The sequence below is a fragment of the Rousettus aegyptiacus genome, unplaced genomic scaffold (genome assembly GCF_014176215.1).
Source record: "Rousettus aegyptiacus isolate mRouAeg1 unplaced genomic scaffold, mRouAeg1.p scaffold_m13_p_4, whole genome shotgun sequence".
In the NCBI taxonomy this organism is placed as follows: domain Eukaryota; kingdom Metazoa; phylum Chordata; class Mammalia; order Chiroptera; family Pteropodidae; genus Rousettus; species Rousettus aegyptiacus.
This window is the reverse complement of record NW_023416307.1, coordinates 127,248,360-127,269,218: the sequence shown is the minus strand read 5'-3', so window position 1 is coordinate 127,269,218 and position 20,859 is coordinate 127,248,360. Positions and strand designations below refer to the sequence as shown.

General features: G+C 41.4%; 1 protein-coding gene across 1 annotated transcript in view; it reads left to right on the top strand.

Annotated features, from left to right (window-relative positions):
• Positions 1-272: 272 nt before the first annotated feature.
• IL20RB (interleukin 20 receptor subunit beta) overlaps positions 273-20,859 on the top strand; it is a 33,306-nt gene continuing 12,719 nt past the window's right edge. Inside the window, exons 1-4 of the mRNA XM_016151161.2 lie at positions 273-1,100; positions 14,324-14,450; positions 15,189-15,379; positions 19,347-19,471. Coding sequence (XP_016006647.2) covers positions 1,031-1,100; positions 14,324-14,450; positions 15,189-15,379; positions 19,347-19,471 — 513 coding nt within the window. The 5' untranslated portion in view covers positions 273-1,030. The remainder of the gene's footprint in view (positions 1,101-14,323; positions 14,451-15,188; positions 15,380-19,346; positions 19,472-20,859) is intronic.

Below are 20,859 nucleotides of genomic sequence, written 5' to 3'. Positions count from 1 at the left end.
GAGGACATTATGCTAAGTGAAAATAAGCCAGTCACAGAAAAACAAATACTATATATAATTCCACTGACATGAGGTATTTAGAATAGTCAAGTTCATAGCAACAGAAAGTATAATGGTGGTTGCCAGGGGCAGGGGGGAGGGGAGAATGGGGAGTTATTGTTTAATGGGCATGGAGTTTCAGTTTTACAAGATGAAGAGTTACGTGGTCAGATGATGGTGATGGTTGCACAAAAATGTGAATGTATTTAATACCACTGAGCTGTATACTTAAAAATGGTTAAGATGGTAAATTTTCTGTTATGTGTATTTTACCACAATAAAAAAAAATTTTTTTTAAACCCCAAAACAAAGAATAAAAAAGGTACTGCAAAGAGTCTCATTCCCATTTTTCTCCTCCATCTTCTCAATTCCCACTCCCTCTGCCCCAAGGTAACCAAACATTAGTTTCTGTATCTCCTTCCAGGTTTTCTTTTTGCAAATGTAAGTGAATATTAAACTATATGTTAACTTACCTCCTGACTTTTTAAAAGGTATTAAAACATTTTTTTAAAACATTTACTTTTTTTCTGAAGTGGTATGTAAAAAGAGCTAATCAGTGTCCAGCTTAAAAGCACTTGCAAGGTGGAGACATGGAAAAACACAGCTATTTGATGAGAGGCTAAGGTAATCCTGCCTGCTCCCTGCCAATGGGTTTTCTAGAGACGACCGGGGTCCCCTTTCCCAGGAGAGAGCCTATGGTCCCCCAGGCAGATTCTCAAGCTAAGCCAAGTTACATTTTCTCTGGAACTCTCCTAGGCCACACCCCCTGATGCAATATCTGGGTTTGGGCAGAAAGGAGGGTGCTGCACGCCCCGCCCCTTCTGAGCTGTCTGGGCCCGGCTCCTCTTTCCGGAGCAAGTCAGGCTTCACAGCGACTCAGCTCCAACATCTGCCTTCTGAAGCAAAGATGACTGGAATGGACAGAATGTTTCATTGTGTAAGGAAACGATGTTCCAGGTCAAGTTGAGTCTGCCAAACACGGACTCTCGTGATGGTACTAGAAGAAATCTTGACAAGTCTTATGTGGTTTTTCTACACCTTGATTCCATGTTTGCTCGTAGGTAAGTATGAATTAGAATACAGCCAATAGTCTGGGACTTGAATGCAGGTTAAAAAGGCGAAAAATACTTTCCCAGGGTTTGGGGTCATTTCAATATATTCATAGAATATCTTATGCCTGTTTTAAAAAATGTTTGTCACTTCCTAAACCTTTACCCCTACATCCAAAAGAAAAGAAAAGAAAAGAAAAGAAAAAAGAAAAGAAAAGCCTGTATTCTGTTTGGAAATATTTCTCCTACTGTCCACAGAACAATTTAGAAAGATAAAGCAGCAAAACAAATCATCTAAAGGTTAGCAGAGCACTATGCATTTTGCCATGTATCTCATTGTCTGATTTTAAAAGGTGCGACATGGTTACTTAGTCTTTTTAAATGTGCCTGGGAGTTGTTAACTGTAAGGAAAAGAAATAAAGTAAAATAAAGATTCTTAAAATGAATAAAATGGCAATTTTCAACCTTAATATTGGGTACAAGATTTATTAAAATTGGTTCTCTCTTGGTCACTGCCGAAAAGATAGCAGTCGGGTACTCCATAGTATTTAAAAATAATTTGATTTGGGGCATTTTCTCTGCCAGTAAGGTTACATAATTTTCTCTGCTTCACTTTTGGATGCTTGTATCTACATGCTTTATTGTTCCAAAATTGTTGTTCTGTATTGCCTTTGATGTTTCATCATGTCAAGTCATATTTAATAGAAATTTCTAATTTTAATACTCCAAGGTATTGGGCACTTTGTGGTGTCAGTGGGAGCCTTGAGTACTTTGTCTTTTTTATTTGTATTTTTTTTTTTTAACACTAAGAACTAATTATTCTAGTTAGTTTAAATCAGGCAACAAATCAGTGCTAAGGCAATTGGCAAATGTTTAGAACTGGTTTAAACATCAAATCTGTGGTGTTCCTAGTTTTAAAACCTTCACAGCTTCCAATTGCTCAGCACGTGGTGTTCAAATCTGCTGCTTGTTTAGTCAGGCCCTGACCCTATTTCTCACTACTCTTTGAAAACAGCTATGGACGACAGGTGGCTGCTGTCTTCACAGTTGGCATATTATACTCTAATTTCCTCCTTCTGGCCTTTATTGTTATGATTTCCCACCAGAAGCACCGTCTCCAGTTTCTTTCCCCATCCCAAGTCTATCCTCCCATCATCATTCCTGGTGGCTCCCTCCTCCTGCAGTCCCTTCCCAGGCTTCTTTCTTCTTTGACCCTTGACCCCATGTACACTGCTTTGGTGGGTTCTGTTTTCTGCATTGGTCTGAGGGCAGGGCCCGGGCATTTTTCCTGGTGTCCTCAGAGCCCCCAGCATAGGCTAAGCATCTTGGCTGATTGGATAGTTAGTAATAGACTGATTGATTAGCTGGTGGGGCAAACAAGTTTCCAGGGAAACATTTTTCCACTAAGCCAAAGGGAGCAGATGAGGAGGCCAAATTAGAAGGGGAAAGGCCAGCATTTTTCATTTTGACGTTTTCTTTAATGAGGCAGTCCAGTTTTTCAAGCCTTTTCCTAAAAACTTCTGTTTCTAACAGACGTGGAAGTGGGTGTGTTCTTTTGACAGCTATGAACTTATACAGAACAAAAAAACAGTTGTAGAAACCACAGGAATGTCAGAGCCAGAAAGACTTGTGTGTGTGCTTTGACTCTTTTATTACTTGCTAGCTCAGTTACTATAACATATAGCTTCAGTTTTCTCACCTGTGAAATGGTCAAAATAGCCACCTCGAGGTTGGCAGAGGTTAAATGAGATGCTGCAAACAAAAGTACTTGCAGATGTCAGTGTACACCCCCATGTTACTTATCATATTAGTAATACTGTAATACTGGTTGGTTTTGTAAACAGATGGTGGTGTCAGCAGATAATTGGGCTTTAGCTGAGATTGCCTTTGTGCAGTTTAAACTATTTCTTCTGGATTGTATAGATGAATTCTGCAAATTCTAAATGAAATTCCATTAGTTACTCCAGATCTCTGGACAGATGGGTAGAGTTCTTACTCTCTTTTATAGAATTAATTTGCCTTGCCCTATCCCTTCCAAATGATTCAGGAAACTGATCCCCACTACTACTACTACTACTACTACTACTACTACTACTACCACCACCACCACCAACACCAACAACAACAACAACAACAACAATAACAATAATAAAACAATGATGATTGCAACTGTCATTTCTGAGCACAAGCTGTGCTTGTAGGTGAGCAAAAATGTTTTCTTGACTTTTCACATCAATCCTTCAAGGTAGGCGCTATTACCCCCATTTTACGCACTACAAAACAGAGACTTGGGAGAGTTTCAGTTATTACATCCAGTAAATGGGAGAATTCAGATTTGACCTAAGTTTGGCTGGCTCCAGAGCCTGTGCCCTTTGTACTTCTCTGCAGAAGAAGCTGAGACATTGAAGTAGGGCAGAAAAGGGAGGAGAGGAAAGTAAAGGGAATAAAGAAGATGGTGCTCCTTGTTTTGATGCATTTGCCATAAGGGTTGTTGGAAGTAAAGGTGGCAGAAGAAGACCCAAATAAGGGCAGTTGACAGAAGACCCAGAGAGGGGAAGCCAGCATAGCCTATTATTCTGGGGAGGGGATTTCTGCTTGAGAGTTTGCCCAAGGGCTTTGTGGTGGGCAGCCTTGCTGCTTCCTTTATCCCTCACTTGAAATTTTAGGAAATCTTGAGGTGTTCAGCATAAACCTCAAAGTAGCTCATAGTCTAATTTGGGATGGATATGGATTAGGAAAAAAGAAGTCAGGCCAAGGTTAATTTTACTAAGAGAGCCAAGACTTGTTTCACTTGTTTAGTTTTCATTCATTCTGCCTTTCTGAGCACCTCCTATGTGCCAGATTCTGGGCTAGGTGCTCGTTGTAGATGATCAAAACCAAGTCCCTTGTCTTCAGGGAACTCAAGAGCTTGCTGGGGAATATACTTAAGTCTCTGGCATTTGGAGATTTACCGTTCAGTTTTAATTTTTCTTGGCCAGGAAAAGTAATGTCTAGCTCAATGGTTCTCAGTCTCAAATGCACATTGGAATCACCTGAAGAGCTTTTAAAACTCTAAATGCCAGGATTTCACAGAGATTTGGACTTAATTAATCCAGGGTGCTGCCTGAGTATTAGGTTTTTCAAAAATCTCTCGGTGGAGCTTCTTAGAGACATGGTTTATTCTAGGACTGGACAGAGAAAATATATGACAAAGCGGGAGCATATAAGAAAGTGCTTAAGAAAGGATGGAGCTCGAAATGCAACGCGTATCCTGGATTGGATCCTGGAATGGAAAAAAGACATTAGTGGAAAAATTAGCAAAAACCAAATAAAGTTGGGAGTAATGTACCAATGTTGATTTCTTAGTTTTGACAAATATGTCATGGCTATATACGATGTTAGAATTAGGGGAGACTGGGTGAAAGGTATAAAGGAATTCTTTGTGCTTACTGTCTACAGTGTTTTTTTCTGTAAGCATAGAATTATTCCAGAAATAAAGTCCATTAAGTCTATAAACTTATGAGGTAAGTCAAAAGGACATAGGAGCCAGTCTGAAAGAGCCAAAGCTGGAACAGTTTGAGTAACAAAGTAAATAACAACAGACTAAAATAAATTTCCATGAGTCCATGCTGATATAAATGAATAATTCAATAAATAAATGGTAGAGAAGGAATAGCTTTTTCTTACAGATTTTCAATTAATAAATAGATAATCGATATTAGAATAGCACAGAAATAATTGTTGCAAATAATACCCACCAATAGATAAAAGCAATGGATAAAAGTTTGAGAAGAAACAGAATATTTGCGTATTGTTAAAGTATGTTCCCTAAGTGATTTATTAACTATATAGCGGAAAATGCTAACTTCGCAGTGGAGACACTGCCTTAACCAAGTGATGAAGGTTAACATTGCCAGTCATAAGACATATTAACATCTTGCGCTCCCTGAGAGTACATGCCCAAAATGTATAACTTCAGTCAACTCATGCAAAAACGTCAGACAAACCCAACCTGAGGAATATTCTACAAAACAACTGACCAGTAAGTACTCTTCAAAAATGTCAAGGTCATAAAAGACAAAGACTGAGAACAGACTGGAGGAGACTAACGAGATGTGGCAACTAAATGTAGAATCCTGGATTGATTCTTGGAAAGACAAAAAAAAGAACATTGGGGGGAAAATTGGCAAAATTCAAATAAACTGAAGCTAAATTATGATATCGTGCCAATGTTAATATCTTAATTTTCATAATTGTACTATGGTTATATACATATGGAAGGCTGAGTGAAGGGTGTATGTGCTATCGAACCCCAATATGTGGTCTGTTTGCCTGCACGCACTGGTGGAGAGAAATGAAGAAGCAGGGATTTGTAATGGAGAAAGGAAATAATTTAGTATTATAGGATTGGCCAGTCTGGAGTATGGGCAAGCTCATGCTCTAAAGGACCCGGCTCCCCAGTGGCATGTAAGTTACAGATTATATAGGGCAAAATCATAAGACACCGTGGGTTAGGGGTTCAGGGTTATGTTAGGAACTGGTTGATTGGCGGTGAGGTAAGGGCAATAAATCATTTCTTCAGGTCTTAAGGACAGCTCTGAGGTTTGCTGAAGTGTCTTTGTGTTTGGTTCCAGGGAAAAGTAGCTGGGGAGTCGTTCCACTTTAGGGCTCAGGAGCTGTAACATCGTGTAGGTCAAGATGTTGTCTTTAGCCTGCCAGAGGTCTGGATCTTGTGATCACTAGTCAGGTCCAGGCTATTGTCTTCTGCTGCCTCAGGGGTTAATGATTATCAGGAAGAAAGGCTAGGTCTATGAGGTATGTAGAGAGAGAGAGAGAGGAAAAAAATAATAATTTCTAAAGCTATAGTCACAAATCAAATCCAAATCATGAGGAGCCTTGGTTTCATATGGGAGCTCTCTGTACTAATTTTGCAACTCTTCAGTAAGTCTGAGACTTAGTTTAAAATAAAATTTAACAACAGCAATCAACTTCCGCAGTGATTCTAATGAACAGCCAAGGATGATGAGAACCACGATTGTAGTCTTTAGAAAAGTGCTTCTCAAGTTTTAATATGCATATGAATTACCTAAGGAATCTTGTTAAAATGCAGATTCTGGTTCAACAGGGTGTAGGGTGCAGCCTGAGAGTCTGCATTTCTAATAAACTGGGGAATGTGGTGCTGCTGATCCTAAAACCTGTACTTTAAAACCATGAAGTAATCTATCACTTTTCTGAAGCATGAATTTGCTTTTGAAGCTGGGTGTGGGCACTAGGTACTTAGGCAGTGAGTAATGCCAGCAGCCTGCTTGCAGCCAAGACCTAGGTCAACCTTGCTTTTTTCTTCTTGTGATCATACACGAGGAAATTCTCTTGAAATAATTTATGTATCGGAGGTAGAAATTTTAGGGCATAATGTCAGTTCATAGAGCCAACATTCCCTGCAGTGCAAGCCCCATGTGGTGGGCAGAATAATGGTCCCCCAAAGGTGTGCATACTCTAATCCCTGGAACTCGTGAATATGTTACCTTCCATGGAAAAAGAGATTTTAAAACTGTGATTAATGTTATGGGACCTTGAGATTGGGAGGTTATCCTGGATTATCCGGGTGTGCCCAGTCTAATCGCATGAGTCCTTAAAAGCTGAGAACCTTTCCTGGATGCAGTGAGAGATAGGAGAGATAGGAGGCAGAAGAAATTTGAAGCATGAAAAGGACTCAACCAGTTATTGTTGACTTTGAAGATGGTGGAAGGGTCATGAACAAGGAAGGAATGCAGGTGGCCAGTAGAAGCTGAGAATGGTAAGTAAGGAAACAGATTCTTCCCTAGAGCCCCCAGAAGGAATACAGCCCTATCGATACCTTGATTTTAGCCCAGTGAGACCAGTGTCAGACTTCTGAACTATAGAATTATAAGATAATAAATCTGTGTTATTTTAAGAAGTTAAATCTGTAGTAATTTGTTACAAGAGCAATAGAAAACTAAGAGGGAGAAAGAGAGAGAGAGAGAGAGAGAGAGAGAGAGAGAGGAGAGATGGTGTTGTGAATGCAGCTCTGTGTAAAAGATGTTGCTTAGCTAATTTTGTCCAAACTGAGCACCAGAATCTTAATAGCTAGGTCACAGTCACACAGCTTAAGTCTCTACTGGAAACATCACCAAAGAGGCTCCATCCAGTGGGTCTTGATACCTGCTGGAATGAAAATAACACAAGTCTGCAGTAACAAAAGCATAATTATACACAAGGAGCAGAAATATTGTACAGGGGATTCTTGTATCGCTCTCTAGCTCTGATGAGAACCTTCATCCTGTGTGGCTGAGGAAATAATTCTTCCAGGAGAGTACAAATACTCTCCTCACTGTGAACAATATGTCTTTCCTGTCTACATGTCAAGCTTACTCTTTGCTTTCCCTTGAGTATATTATTTGTTTTTTGGGGTTTTTTTTTTTTCATTCGATATTTACATTTGGTAGAGTATTAACTGGTTTCTTTAGAGACTTGACTTCATCATGTTCCTGGCTGACTGACGACATTTCTTGTTAATGAGAGTACTGTGTGGATAACAAAGTTTTCTTTTTCTGCCTTAGTTGTGTTTTCAAGACCACAATCAGCCTTCTCTAACAATCGAAGGAGATTTTAAAACTTTTTTAAGTAGTCACTTTCAGCTTGGAATCTGAGCTGAAATATAGTTCCCAGCTTGTACAGTCATTTTCTATTTGGTGTCCTAACATGAAATGCGCTGCTTCTGATGCAATGTCATGACACTTTCTACATAACCCTATTAACCATTTTCTCATTTAGGAAAAAAAAAGTGAAGCTTGCAGCCAGCTATGTTTTCTAGGATTTGACATTTTCAGCAATTGGACAACTAAAAACAATGCTATAAATGGAATGATGTCATTTGTTTCCAAAGGTTATCGATATACTAGAGCGATGCAAAAATGAAAATAAAAGTGAGATATTTTATGGTGAACTTTGGGGGTAAGGTTATCAGTGAGTTATGTCAAGGTACTTAAATATGGGCAAAACAATGAAATTTGGAATATACTATACAAATAGCATAATAATATTGAATATGTCACCAGAAGGGCTCAGAAAGAAGCAGCGGTTTTCATTTTAGTAAAGGGATGAGATTGAGTATTTTGCCCATAATGGAGTTAGATTTGGAACTTCACAGGTAGGAGAAAAGGGTCACACATGCAAATTATTGCATTAACATAATGGAACCATCAGAAAGTTTGGGACATCCCTTGCTATTTTCCTGCCTGTGTGCCCCCTCATGAAGAAAAACATACTCAGTAATTCTGATGCAGGACAGGGCAAATTCCCCTGAGCCGGGTGTGGGGGGGGGGGGGGGTGGTCGCAAGCCCTGCACTGAGAAAGAAGAGCGTTCTTGGCAGAGTGTAAGAAAGCATTCAAACACATGCCAGAATTAGAGTCAAAGGAAAGTCTATTAGAGAAGGGGTAACACTTAGAGCATGGCCTCCTCTCAGAGGCAGAGTGAGGGCGCCTAAGAGAGACGCAGAGGGACTAAGACAACAAAAAGAGATGAGAACAGTGAGAGAGAGAATAAAGGCACTGAGAGGCATCCTGGAGTGTTCGGGGAATTCAGTTTATATATCGTTCTTTAGTTCCTGTGACTTACAGTTTAAGGACTTTGTTTACCCATTTTCCTTTGGTATGGACATACAGTGAGGAAGGATCAGAGTATGTAGCATGAAAAGGTAAGGACATGTAGAGTGAAAGGCCTGCTGGCAATTTCCAGCCTCTGATCCATAGGTTCCCCATGGTTTTAGCCATAAGGAATGAATGATTTTATTTTGTGCTGAGCACTAAAGACTCTATTTTAAAGACTCTATTTTTTCTGTTTTCCCTTCACAGTGTTGGGAAATGGGTTGTTTGTTAGCAATTCCAGCAGAAATCTTCCTTTGTGCTGCAGGTTTCTTCATGGTCTGGCTGCAGGGCTGATCAGCATATTGCAGTCTCTGAATGTGGCTTGATTGAACATTTTAGTTCCCTTGCCCCCTCTCTACATTAATTCAGCTTCATAGTGTATTGCTTAAAGCCCTAATCATCAGGTCTGCCTTCCCAAACTGGACCTAATTGTAGAACTTCACATTTTTTCTCTGTATGTTTATCTTGCTTGAGTTTATCCTATTATGATCTTTTAAATGGTATCCGATCAATCTTTGATAATCAGAAGTCATGCTGTTTTTTTAAGGTGTGATGGCGTTATGGTTGTATTTTTTAATTACAAATTTTTTGAGGTAATTCTATATTCACGTGCAGTTATAAGAAATACACAGAGCCCAGTTTCTCCCAACAGTACTTAGCCAGTCGTACAGTTCCACATTCAGGATATTGACATTATTGATACAATCCATCTATTTTATTCAGATTTCCTCAGTTTTACTTGTACTCATTTGTGTGTGTGCACATATACACATGTGTGTATAGGTTTGTGTGTTCACCACTTACAGTCAAGACACTGAGCAGTTCCAACATCACAACAATACTTCCTGTTTTATTACCACACCTACCTCTCTCCTTCTTCATTTCCTCACTTCTTCTAATCCTTGACAACCAATAATCTGTTCTCCATTTCTAAAATATTGTCATTTCTAAAATGTTTTATAAATATCATACAGTAGGTAATTTTCAGGGATTGCCTTTTTTTTTTTTTTTTTCACTCAGCATAGTTCCCTGGAGATTCATCCAAATTGTTTTGTGTATCAATAGTTTGTCCCTTTTATTGCTGAGTGGTGTTCCATGGATGGATGAACCAAAGTTTGTTTAACCATTCACCCGTCGAAGGATATCTGGTCTGATTCCAGTTTGGCTATGGAGATTTGTGCGAAGATCTTGGGTGATATAAGTTTTCATTTCTTTGGGATAAATGCCCAAGAGTAAAATTGCTGAGTCAAATAGTAATTACATATTTAATTTTATAAGAAACTGTCTATTTTCCAGAGAGGCTGTACCATTTTACATTCCCACCAGCAATGTATGAGTGATTCACTTTCTCTGCATCCTCACTTTCGTCACTTTTAAAAATTTCAGTCATTCCGATACCTGTGTAGTGCTATCACATTTAATTTACTAATGATGTTGAACATCTTCTCATGTGTTTATTTGCAATCTGCATGTGCTCTTTGGTAAAATACTTCTGAATGTTTTTTGCCCGTTTTTAAATTGGATTGTTTGCTTTTCTACTGTTGGGTTTTGAGAGTTCTTTATGTATTCTAGATATGAATTTTTTGTGAGCTATATACTTTGCAAATATTTTCTCCCATTCTGTAGTTTGTCTTCTCATCTACTTAATAGGGTCTTTTGCAGAGCAAAAGATTTTAATTTTGACAATGCCCAATTATAAAATATTCCTTTTATAGATCTTGCTTTTAACGTCAAGTCTGAAGACTCCCTGCCTAATCCTGAAGATTTTCTCCTATGTTTTTTCCTAAAAGTTTTAGAATTTTACATTAAGTCTATGATCCCTTTTGAGTTAATTTTTACATAAGGTGTGAGATTAAGTTTGGGTTCATTTTTTTTTTGCCTGCATATATCCAGTTGATCTAGTATTACTTGTTGAAAAGGCTATTCTACCTTCACTGAATTGCTTTTGTACATTTACCAAGAATAGGTTGAGTGTATTTGTATGGTTCTTTTTCTGAGATCTGTATTCTGTTTCATCGATCTATGTGTCTATTACTTTGTGAATACTATACAATCTTAATTATTCTAAGTCTTAAAATTGGGTAGTTTGATTACCTCCACTCTATGCTTTTTAAAAATTATTTTAGTTATTCTAGTTCCTTTGCCTTTTCCTAAAAATTTTAGAAAAATTTTGTCTACGTCTACTGTGTGTCCCAGGTCCGGCTGTGATCTAGGCTCGTGGCTAGGAATAGGACCCTGGATTTAGAATGTTACATTAGTGTAATAGGGCACCTGCACCTAAAATATGTAAACATAATTCAGCTTATTGTATCACGCATGTGTGGCTGAATGCCACTATTGTATTCTGATATATGTGGAGCAATGTGGTCCCCGGTGGAGCAGAAGGGGAGCACAAGAAGGAGAGCAGAAGAAGAGCAGAAGCAGAAGAGCGCTCCCCACAATAGAATTGCACTCCCCGCAACAGAAGCGTGCTCCCCGCAATAAGTCGGTACCTGCCTTTTCATTCTCATGTTGGCCCCTTGTGCATTCTTCCAACTGGACATCTTACCACTGAAACCTTTCCTTCTCGATCAGCTCGGTGCTGACATCTACAAAAAAACCTTGCTGAACTTTTGATAGAAATTGTGTTAAGTCTGTATATCAATTTGGGGAGAATTGCTATGTTAACTATGTTAAATCTTCCAATTCATGAATATGGTATGTCTCTCCTTTTTTTTTTTTAGATCTTCTTTGATATCTTTCACCAGCATTGTGGAGTTTCCCCCATAGAAATTCTAAATATATTTTGCTAGATTTATACCTAAGTATCTTCCTTCCTTCCTTCCTTCCTTCCTTCCTTCCTTCCTTCCTTCCTTCCTTCCTTCCTTCTTTTCTTCTTTTCTTCTTTTTCAAGTGGTTGTAAATAGCACAGTCAGCCTTCTGTATTCACTGGTTCTGCATCTGTGGATTCAACTAACCATGGATTAAAAATATTTGAAAAAAATCGTTAACATTATTGCTGATGTGTAGTATTTATTTAGGCCTATCATGATTGTGTCTCTATTGAACATGCATGTACAAGCTTATTTTTCTTGCCATTATTTCCTAAACAATACATTAAAACAACTATTTATATACATTTACATTATATTAGGTATTGTAAGTAATCTAGACATGATTTAAAATTTACAGGAGGATGTACATAGGCTATATGCCAATGATACACTGTTTTATATAAGGGACTTGAGCATCTGAAGAGTATGGTACCTGAGTGGGTCCTGAAATCAATCCCCCACACATACCAAAGGACAACTGTATTTTTATTTTTAATGTTTAAATGTTCATTGCTAGTATATAGAAATACAATTAATTTTTTATGTTTATCTTATATCCTATGAACTTGCCGAACTCACTTATTAGTTTTAGGGGTTTTACTTTATAGATTCTGTGGAATTTTCTACATAGCCATATCTTGTCATCTGCAAATGGGGGAGTTTTATTACTTCCATTCCAATTTGTACGCTTTTACTTGTTTTGTTTGCGTTATTGTAGTTGCTAGACCTTCCCGTCATATGTTGATAAAAAGTGCTGACAGTGGAAGTTCTTTCTTTATTCCCAATTTTAAGGTGGAAAGCATTCAACCTTTCAACATTAAGTGAGATGTTAGCTGTAGATTTTTTGTAAATGGTCTTTTCTCAAGTTGAGATAACTCCCTGCTGTTCTTAATTTGAAGAGAATTTTTTTGAAAATCATAAATGGCTGTCAAATTATATAAATGCTTTTTATGTGTCAATTAATGTGATCGTATGATTTTTCTTCTTTAGCATGTTGATACGGTAGATTATATTAACTGATTTTCAAATGTTGAACCACATTTGCATACCTGGAATAAATTTCACTTGGTCATGGTGTAGAATCCTTTTTCTGAATTATTGGATTTGGATTGCTAATATTTTATTGATAATTTTTTCATTTAAGTGCATGAGATATATTGGTCTCTAGTATTTTGGGTTTTTTTGTTTTTTAAAATATATACTACTACCTTTGTCAAATTTGGGTATTAGGGTAATACTGGCCTTATAAAATAAGTTGGAAAGTGTTCTTTCCTCTTCTATTTTTTTAGAAGAGGTTGTGTAAAATTGGTGTTAATTTAAAAAGTATTTAGTAGAAATCTCCATGGGCCTGGAGATTTCATTTTCAGAGCTATTACATTATGAATTATAGTTTTATATTCCCCACATAGCTGACTAGAGAAATGTTTTGTATGCTTTGCCTAAGGAAGGACGTTAAAGAGGACGATGCCTGGCCCTACCATGCCAGCCTACTGCAGCTGGCTCTTCTCTTTTCATCCCTTGGGTGATTGCAAGGTTAGGGGTGGGAAGGACAGGAAGCCCCTCTTGTGGGTACCCCAGGTGTTTCCTCACAGGGCAGGGCCACAGATGCTGAGAGTGGGATGGAGGTGCATCACTAAGGTCCTATATTAGAGAAGAAGCGAGGGAACCAGGTGGGGTGTCCCCTACAGCCCCTATCCTCTTGTGGTCACAGGGCTTGATAACGAACAACAGGTGCCAATCTGGAGACAGGCATAGAGAAAAAGTTCTGAGCGAAGACCTCCCTCCCCCTTCCCACTGTGCCCTCAGATGTTATCAGTGAGATTGTAACAGCAAAGAGTGGCAGGTGTTGGGCTTTAAAAGGAGAACATTTGAAACTGGGAAGAGAAGGATCATTGCAGGGGTCCACATTGCACCCTAGGTTGTACACAAGGTTGAGACCTGGGCATGCCCAAAGTCCTTATGAGTATAGGTTCAGCTTCCCAGGCCTTTTTCATTCCTTGTGCAAACTGTATACCAACTGTATACATACTCTGGGCATACCACATACGCCTGTATGAACAGATGCCTGTGTCCCAGGCTGTCTCAGGGGCCTGCAGTCTGCCTGGGGCAGAGTGTCCAAGCTGGTTTGGTGCCTTTCTAGACTGGACCTTCTCCGCCTCCCAGCTGGCAGCTGATGCACCATTTGGTCTTGTTGGGGGACATGAAGCAGTACAATTTAGATGGCAGTAGCAGGAGAGGGAGGTGATGAGAAGGTAGCAGGAGCCTGCACAGGTTTATCACATAGGGATGGGAGGCTCGGGTTTTGCAACTTGCTTAAGGTCACATCATAAGTGGCAGCGTCAAGGCCTGCGTCTGGGTTGATTTGATGTAAGAATTGTAAACAACATACCTCAGGTTTGCCATTTGTACAATAGAGAAACTTACCTCCCAGTATGGTCATGAGGATTAAGTGAGATAATCATGTAACAATCTAATACATGGTGTAGCTAGAATATGGCAAGTGCTTAATAATATTAACCACTATTATTATTAAAATTATTAATAATATTTCACTAAATTATATAATAATAAAACATTTCATCATTATAATAGAAAATTATAACTTTCTATCATTATAATAAAGAGAAAAAATTTAGCATCGATACACGTATGATGAAATTAGAGGTGTTTCTTCTTCATAAGTATATGAAGACTTTCATTAGGAACTAATTTAAAGCTGTGGCATTTCCTCAATATAAGCCCACCTGTCAGCCTGCCTATCTGCTTTGATCCCAGATGGAGTCGCCATTCTGCCTGCCCCTCAGAACCTCTCTGTACAATCAACCAACATGAAGCATCTCTTGATGTGGAGCCCAGTGACTGTACCTGGAGAAGTAATCGACTATTCTGTGGAGTACCAGGGGTGAGTTTTGTTTTTTTTCTTTCAGTTTTTCTCTCTTAGACAGTAGTTGATTGCTAGAGGCACAGCCCTCATTCCAGATCTCAAGGAGGCTTTGTGAGCCCACAGATGGATTATTAGTTGGTCAGGGAAGACCTGTCTGAGGAAGTGATATTTAAGCCCATATTTGAGGGACAGGAATCAGCTAATCTAAACAACAGGGGCAGAGCATTTGAGACACAGCGAGAGCTCCTAAGATAAAAAGAGCTCAGCATGGAGGTCAGTGTGGAAGAAACAGCATGTATAGAGGTGGAGTGAGAGAGAGAGGCCAGAGAGTCTCGTAGGCCACGGGGAAGAGTTTGGCTTCCCTTCTAAGTGCTTTGGAAGCCGTTAAGGATAAAAATGTTGTGATTTGCTGAGTGACGGGTGGTTTGAAGAACTTCAGGAGTGGAAGCTGGAAAACCAGTCAGGAGACGATAGCAATGCAAGGGATGACAGTGGCTAAGATTGGGATGGTGACCCTGGAGATGGAGAGACCTGGATATATTGAGGTTTATGCCTAAGTTTCCTCTGTCTGGTGACAAAAGGAATAAGAAAGGATGGATGGTTGATCACAGAGAAGAGTGTAGGAACTGGAGTATGGAACAATTGCTTATTTTGCTGACCCATGAAATGTAGGTGAATGAAGCAGTTACGTGCAACCATCATTGAGCCGGGGTAGAAGGGGCAATTGTGATGCTGTGCTTTTCTCTCCTTGGCCAGAGAGTATGAGACCCTGTACCTGAGCCACATCTGGATTCCCAGCAGCAGGTGCTCACCCACCAAAGATCCTGAGTGTGACATCACTGATGATATCACTGCAACTGTGCCATATAACCTCCGCGTCAGGGCTGCGCTGGGCTCACAGACCTCAGTCTGGAGCACCCTGGAGTACCCCTTTAATCGAAACTCAAGTAAGATACTTCTCTCTTTATTCTCCCACCCCCACCAGCCTCCCTTTCAGGAACCATATTCTCTGAGACTTTCAGGATTCTTTTTGGCATCAAATTAGTCTTGCAAAGCCAGAGTACTGTGAACACAAAGAACCCTAACTGATCCATTTAAAATATTGCCAGTTGCTTTTCACATGCCCTATTTCTCATTTTGAAAGAGTCTTTGAAGTCATTCCCTATCTCTGTCAGGGTTTGCAGGTTGTGGGGACAATGACATCAAGAAACCAGAAGGAAAGCTGCTCTGGAAGTGAGGAGTGGAGCTAGGACTACATCTTTCTACCCTGACAGTGCCTCAAGAAATCTTATACTGACTCCCATCTGGTGCCTCACTAACCCCATGTTTGTTGCCTTGTGTGAGCACCTTCTTTGTGTAATAGGATTTAACAGAGCCACCGGAAACAGTTGCCCTTCTATGGTCACTGGGAAATAACTTTTCTATAGCAATAGTACCTGAAAAATGATTGAGAAAGAGAAGAATACAGATAGGTGGCCCAATACAGTAGAACACAAGCAATGGCCAGTGTATAAAAAGGTATTCGTGTTTGAGGAACAGCAGGAGCAAAGACTGAATGGCCAGGGGGTGAGGAAGCGGCTGGTAACATGGTAAAGGACTTTGACATGAATGAAGCTTAATCAAATCAGTAGAGGAAGTCTGAAGAAGAGAAGGTCTAAGCCGGGTCTACCTTACAAAACAATCACTCTGGCTACTGTGTGGAAAGGGAGCTGGGGTGGGATAAGACTCTAAGGCAGGGGAAGAGTGAGGAGGGGGCTGTAACACTTCAGCTGAACCAAAGTGGGTCCTGATTCCAGGTGTGGGAGGAGGGGATAGGAAGGAGAGGACAAATTCAAGACATGGCCGAGTTAGGACAGAGTTTGGAGGCAAGTTGTTGGGAGATGGAGTGGGAAGACACGATGATGGTATCCAACTTCCTGCTGGAGTTGTGAGAATGTCATTCAAGTCAGGGAACTCAGGAGGGACAACAGCTCTGGAGGAATAAGAGAGACTCCTGGCTTTGAGACTGAGGTTCCTACAAGATATCATGCCCAGATGTCTCTGAATGGCAGCTGGAAATCAGGCCCTGGGGCTCAGACAGGTCAAGGCCTGACACACAACATGAACTTAATAGCTAAAGGCTTCAGAGTGGATACGATTGTCCAGGCACAGGATATGAGGACAAAGAGAACTCAGGATAGGATCCTGGGAAACCTTAGGGTTTAAAAAGCAGATAGAGGGAAGGATACCAGTAGATAGATGGCTGGGCAGGTAGAGGGTCATGGATGGGAGAATAGAAGAAAAGCCTGAAGGAGACCCCTAAATGGGTTCTTGAGAAAGTGGCTTCATGGAACGATGGGAATGGTGGTTAGGCTGCTGGGTGGAGGATTGAGTGGAGGTCGGGAGGAGAAAGGCGACTCCTCCTCTGTGACAGATATGGGCAATAATGTGAGCTGCAGGAGAGGTAAGGGAAAGGCCTTTGGTGATCTCTGTTTTCTTGATGTGGCAGAGGTCCTCCTTCGTGAGTGAGAACAAAGGAAGGTTAGGTGCAACATCGACAATAATGGGATGATGAGTGAAAGGTCGCTGATGAGTGCATGAGACTGGGTAAAAATCAGGAGAGTTTAGAAGATGGGGGAGCCCAAGCTGGAAGAGGCTGAAGAAGGCAAAGATACATTTGAAGGGGAAGTTAACTCTGTAGAGTCAGATGGATGTGATTCAAATCCCAGCTCAGCCATCGATAGCTGGGTCCCTGACTCTTCATCTACAAGAAGGGCAACAGACTGCCTCCCTGTGTTGCTGTGGTGACCATAGAAGATGAAATGTGTAAATGTTCAGTGCAGTGCTGTCCTACGATAGCATTCTGCTACTGGGAAGAAGAGGTGGGGACAGAAATGGGACCATTGGAATGTGATACCAATAGGAATTTTCGTGCAGAATGTGGACTGTTCTGCCCAGGCACTGGGATGATAGGATGGAAGTTGTGGGATTTCAGTGCCAGGCACCAGGAGAGGCTGAGTGACACTGGAGGGTGGTGCCACACTGCCTCTGCCTGCGGTGCCCAGGCAGCACCCAGCACCACCTCCCTCTGGCTCCTGAGAGCACGGGGCTCCAGCCAAGACTATTGCTGGGGGCTGGCAGCTGTTGTTGGAAAAGAAAGCATGGGTCAGAGAGAGATAAGAAGTGCCTACAAAACTAAGTGGATGGGTGTGTGTGCAGTAACAACTTGTGCTTGAGGAGGCCAATGTAAACAAGAAAACGTCATGGCACAGGAGGAGCTGAGGAACAGGAGGGGTCTGTACCTGCACCAAAAGGTAGCAGATGTGAGCCTGTGAGACCCCTGTGCAGGCAGAGTCAGCTACAGAGCTGGGATGGAATCATGGGTCTTAAGGGCATTAAGTGTTCTTTTGCCTCTGGAAAAGATCACCCTGACTTCTCCCCCAAACATGTGAAAAATTTTGTTTTAAGGCGACCCTGAAAAAAGATCAACTATTACAAGGAAGCCTTTTTGAGAGCAGAGGTTCTGAACCTCGATTACACATTCAAGTCACAGGGGAGCTTTAGAACTACTTATGTCTGGGGCCCATCCCTGGAGAGTCTGATTTAAATGATCTTCGTGCATCCTGTTCATGGGAGTTTAACATTCTCCCCAGGCTGTTCTCAGTGCAGAGCCGGAGTTAGGATCCATTGGTACAGAGGCTAAATACCCCATATAGTAGAGTCTAGAAACTTGGGAAAGACATGGGCTTAATTTCTGGCCATTAACTGTGTGACTTTGGGCAAGTCACTTAACCTCTCTGAGGCTCGGTTACATCATCCGTACAACAGGAATAGTATTTACTTTCTTTTGGATGGATTAAAAGAGTCTGCAGAATACATAGTACAGAGGTTCCTGCCCCAACACTGTTAAAACACTCTCTGAACTGAAATGACTTTAGGTCTTTTTTTTTTTTTTTTTAATTCTATTCTCAATAAAGATGATGATCGATCAGAGGATCCAATTCTAATCATGTTTGAGCTAAAACTGGAGGAGTCAAACATCTCTCTTCTTTCCAGAGGTATTTCAGAGGTAGTTCTAATGGTGCTGTGTGCTTATATGAAGTCTCTGAACTGGAGATGTTTTGCACAATTGGTCCCTGATTCCCCAAGTCTTCCTGTCATCTGTCTAGGCAGCTCTTCAAATGCCAGGAATTGCTCTGCTCTCTGAAAACTCCCTGTAGGAACTGACTTTCTTCTTCTTTTGAGTGTCGACTGACCCCAGTACAGGGGGATTTAGCACAGAACACACTCCATTCTACTTCCCAAACCAAGGGTGTCCCTTCTGGTCCTGCAGTATCTGGATCTGAGAAGCAAGCATGGATCCATCTATAACTAGCCAGAGACTAGAGATGGCCTGTGGGGGGCCCTTCTGTTCTTGGTCTGCTAATGGGAAAGTATCCATGGGGGATGCTGGCCAATCTATTTGGAATCCAGCAATGTTAAAGATAGTGTTTATGTTTATACTGTAATTTGTAGAGTTGATTATTGAAATTTGTAAAGCCCTCTGATCTTTCAACATCCCCATCAAGGGTATGAGATGAAGAATCCTTTGGCTGAGTACAACATGGCCAGCCCATCCACAGGCTGCTGATTGGCTGATGCTTGAAAGTCAGCGGCAGCCAGTACATATCACTGGTCCATATGAACTATAGATAAGCCTTTGTTATTTGTTTGTTTGTTTTTCATTTGCTTGTTATTTAAAAAGCATTTACTGAGCACCTGCTGAGTACAGGAGAGTATTGGCACACATGCTTCTGCACACTGGGAAGCTACATTCAACACCCTCCCTTCCCCCAAGCCAGGCATGTTTCCACTGATAGCTTGGTCATGGTCTCCTGGGACAGAAATCAGTCCTATCTGGGGCTGGCTTTGATTCTCCTCCTATCTTGCCAACAGCTATCCTAACTCCACCTGAAATGGAAATTACCAAGGATGGCTTCCACCTGGTTATTAACCTACAAGACCTGGGGCCTCAGTTTGAGTTCCTTGTTGCCTACTGGAAGAGGGAACCTGGTGCCAAGGTGAGATTTCTGGCCTTGGCCTTTGAGGAAAGAGTCACAAACCTCTGAGAGGTGGGTGTGAAAGGCCAGACCCTGCAGCGTTCACTGTCTGGGGTGGCCCGAGGATAAGCAGACTTGAGTGAAATGTGGGAAAGGAAAGATGCGAGTAGGCTAACAATCCCAGTAGCCTCTTCTTCAAGGACCGCCTCGGTCCAACTCAGGGCTTGGCGGGGATCCTTCTCAGACCAGATTTGCTAAAGTAGGGAGACTGCGTCCTTGCTCTAAACTCTAAAATAGTTGGATGCACAGTACCTTTTCAAAGATTTCTTCTCCCTCATTGGCTTGTCTTTCACAGTCATTCTCTCTGGCATGTTTAGTGGCAGCAGATACCATGGTGTTCCAGATCAATTGCATGATTTCAAAAGTGTATAAAGCTGGCACAAGCCTTTTGAGGGTGTGTATTTGAGCAGGGTACAGAAGTTGGGGCAGAGAGCCAGCAACTGGCTTATGGATAAACCCGTCTAATTATGAGCTGGTGGGTCACCCAGATGCCTAGATAGGGTGCTACCCTTCCCTGTGAGATGACTGCTGCAGGCTGGAATGGGTGTGAGGTCAGCTCTCCCTCTGGGTCGAATGATCAAATGGCAGCAGCCACAGCAGCAGAAGGGGTGGAACTTGAGCAGAAACCAGGGGACAGTCAAATCTATGGAAGCCCTGTCAAAGCTGATTTGGTGACAAGGCCCTCTCCAGCCAATACAAATACAAATAGACTTGATCATAAGGGTTACTGTGATGCAATAAGGGGCCTCTCACAGAATCTCTGAACGGAGCTAGCTCAGACTCCCTTATCCAGGGACCCTCACCTGTGGAGTCCTCTGAAGGGTCCTCTCCATTGCACTCTTTGTGTGGCCTTCTCCCAGCATCCCCAGGCCCTGATTCCTTATCATTCCTTCCTACACATTCCTGTGGCTGTGCTTCACCAGCCCCTCAAGACCTGTCTGGCCTAATTCCCCCTCACTGTAGCCTCTCCCTTTTGCCCTTGCTTCTAGGTCCAGGTATTCAGTTTCCCAAGACCGATTCCTAGGGGAGGAAATATGATTGGTCCTGCTCAGATAATCAGGCCAAACTTAGGGGTCACAGGCTGCTGGCTGGCTCTGATAGACTTTCTCAGGCCAGGTACCCCTGACCTCATAGTGGTATCTTAGGGGGCAGGGCATGTGCTCCGGCACCCACTCAACAGGGGCCGTAGGTTGGATAGTTTTCCCTGAAAGGTGGTATGGATATGTAGACAGCCATTAACAATGGTTTCCAATATTTACTTCTACTAGATCAGGGCCCAGTGATAAGATATGGCATTGTCAGCCAGGAAGATGGAGTGGTGTGGCGGACAGATCAGAGCCTGGGCAGGA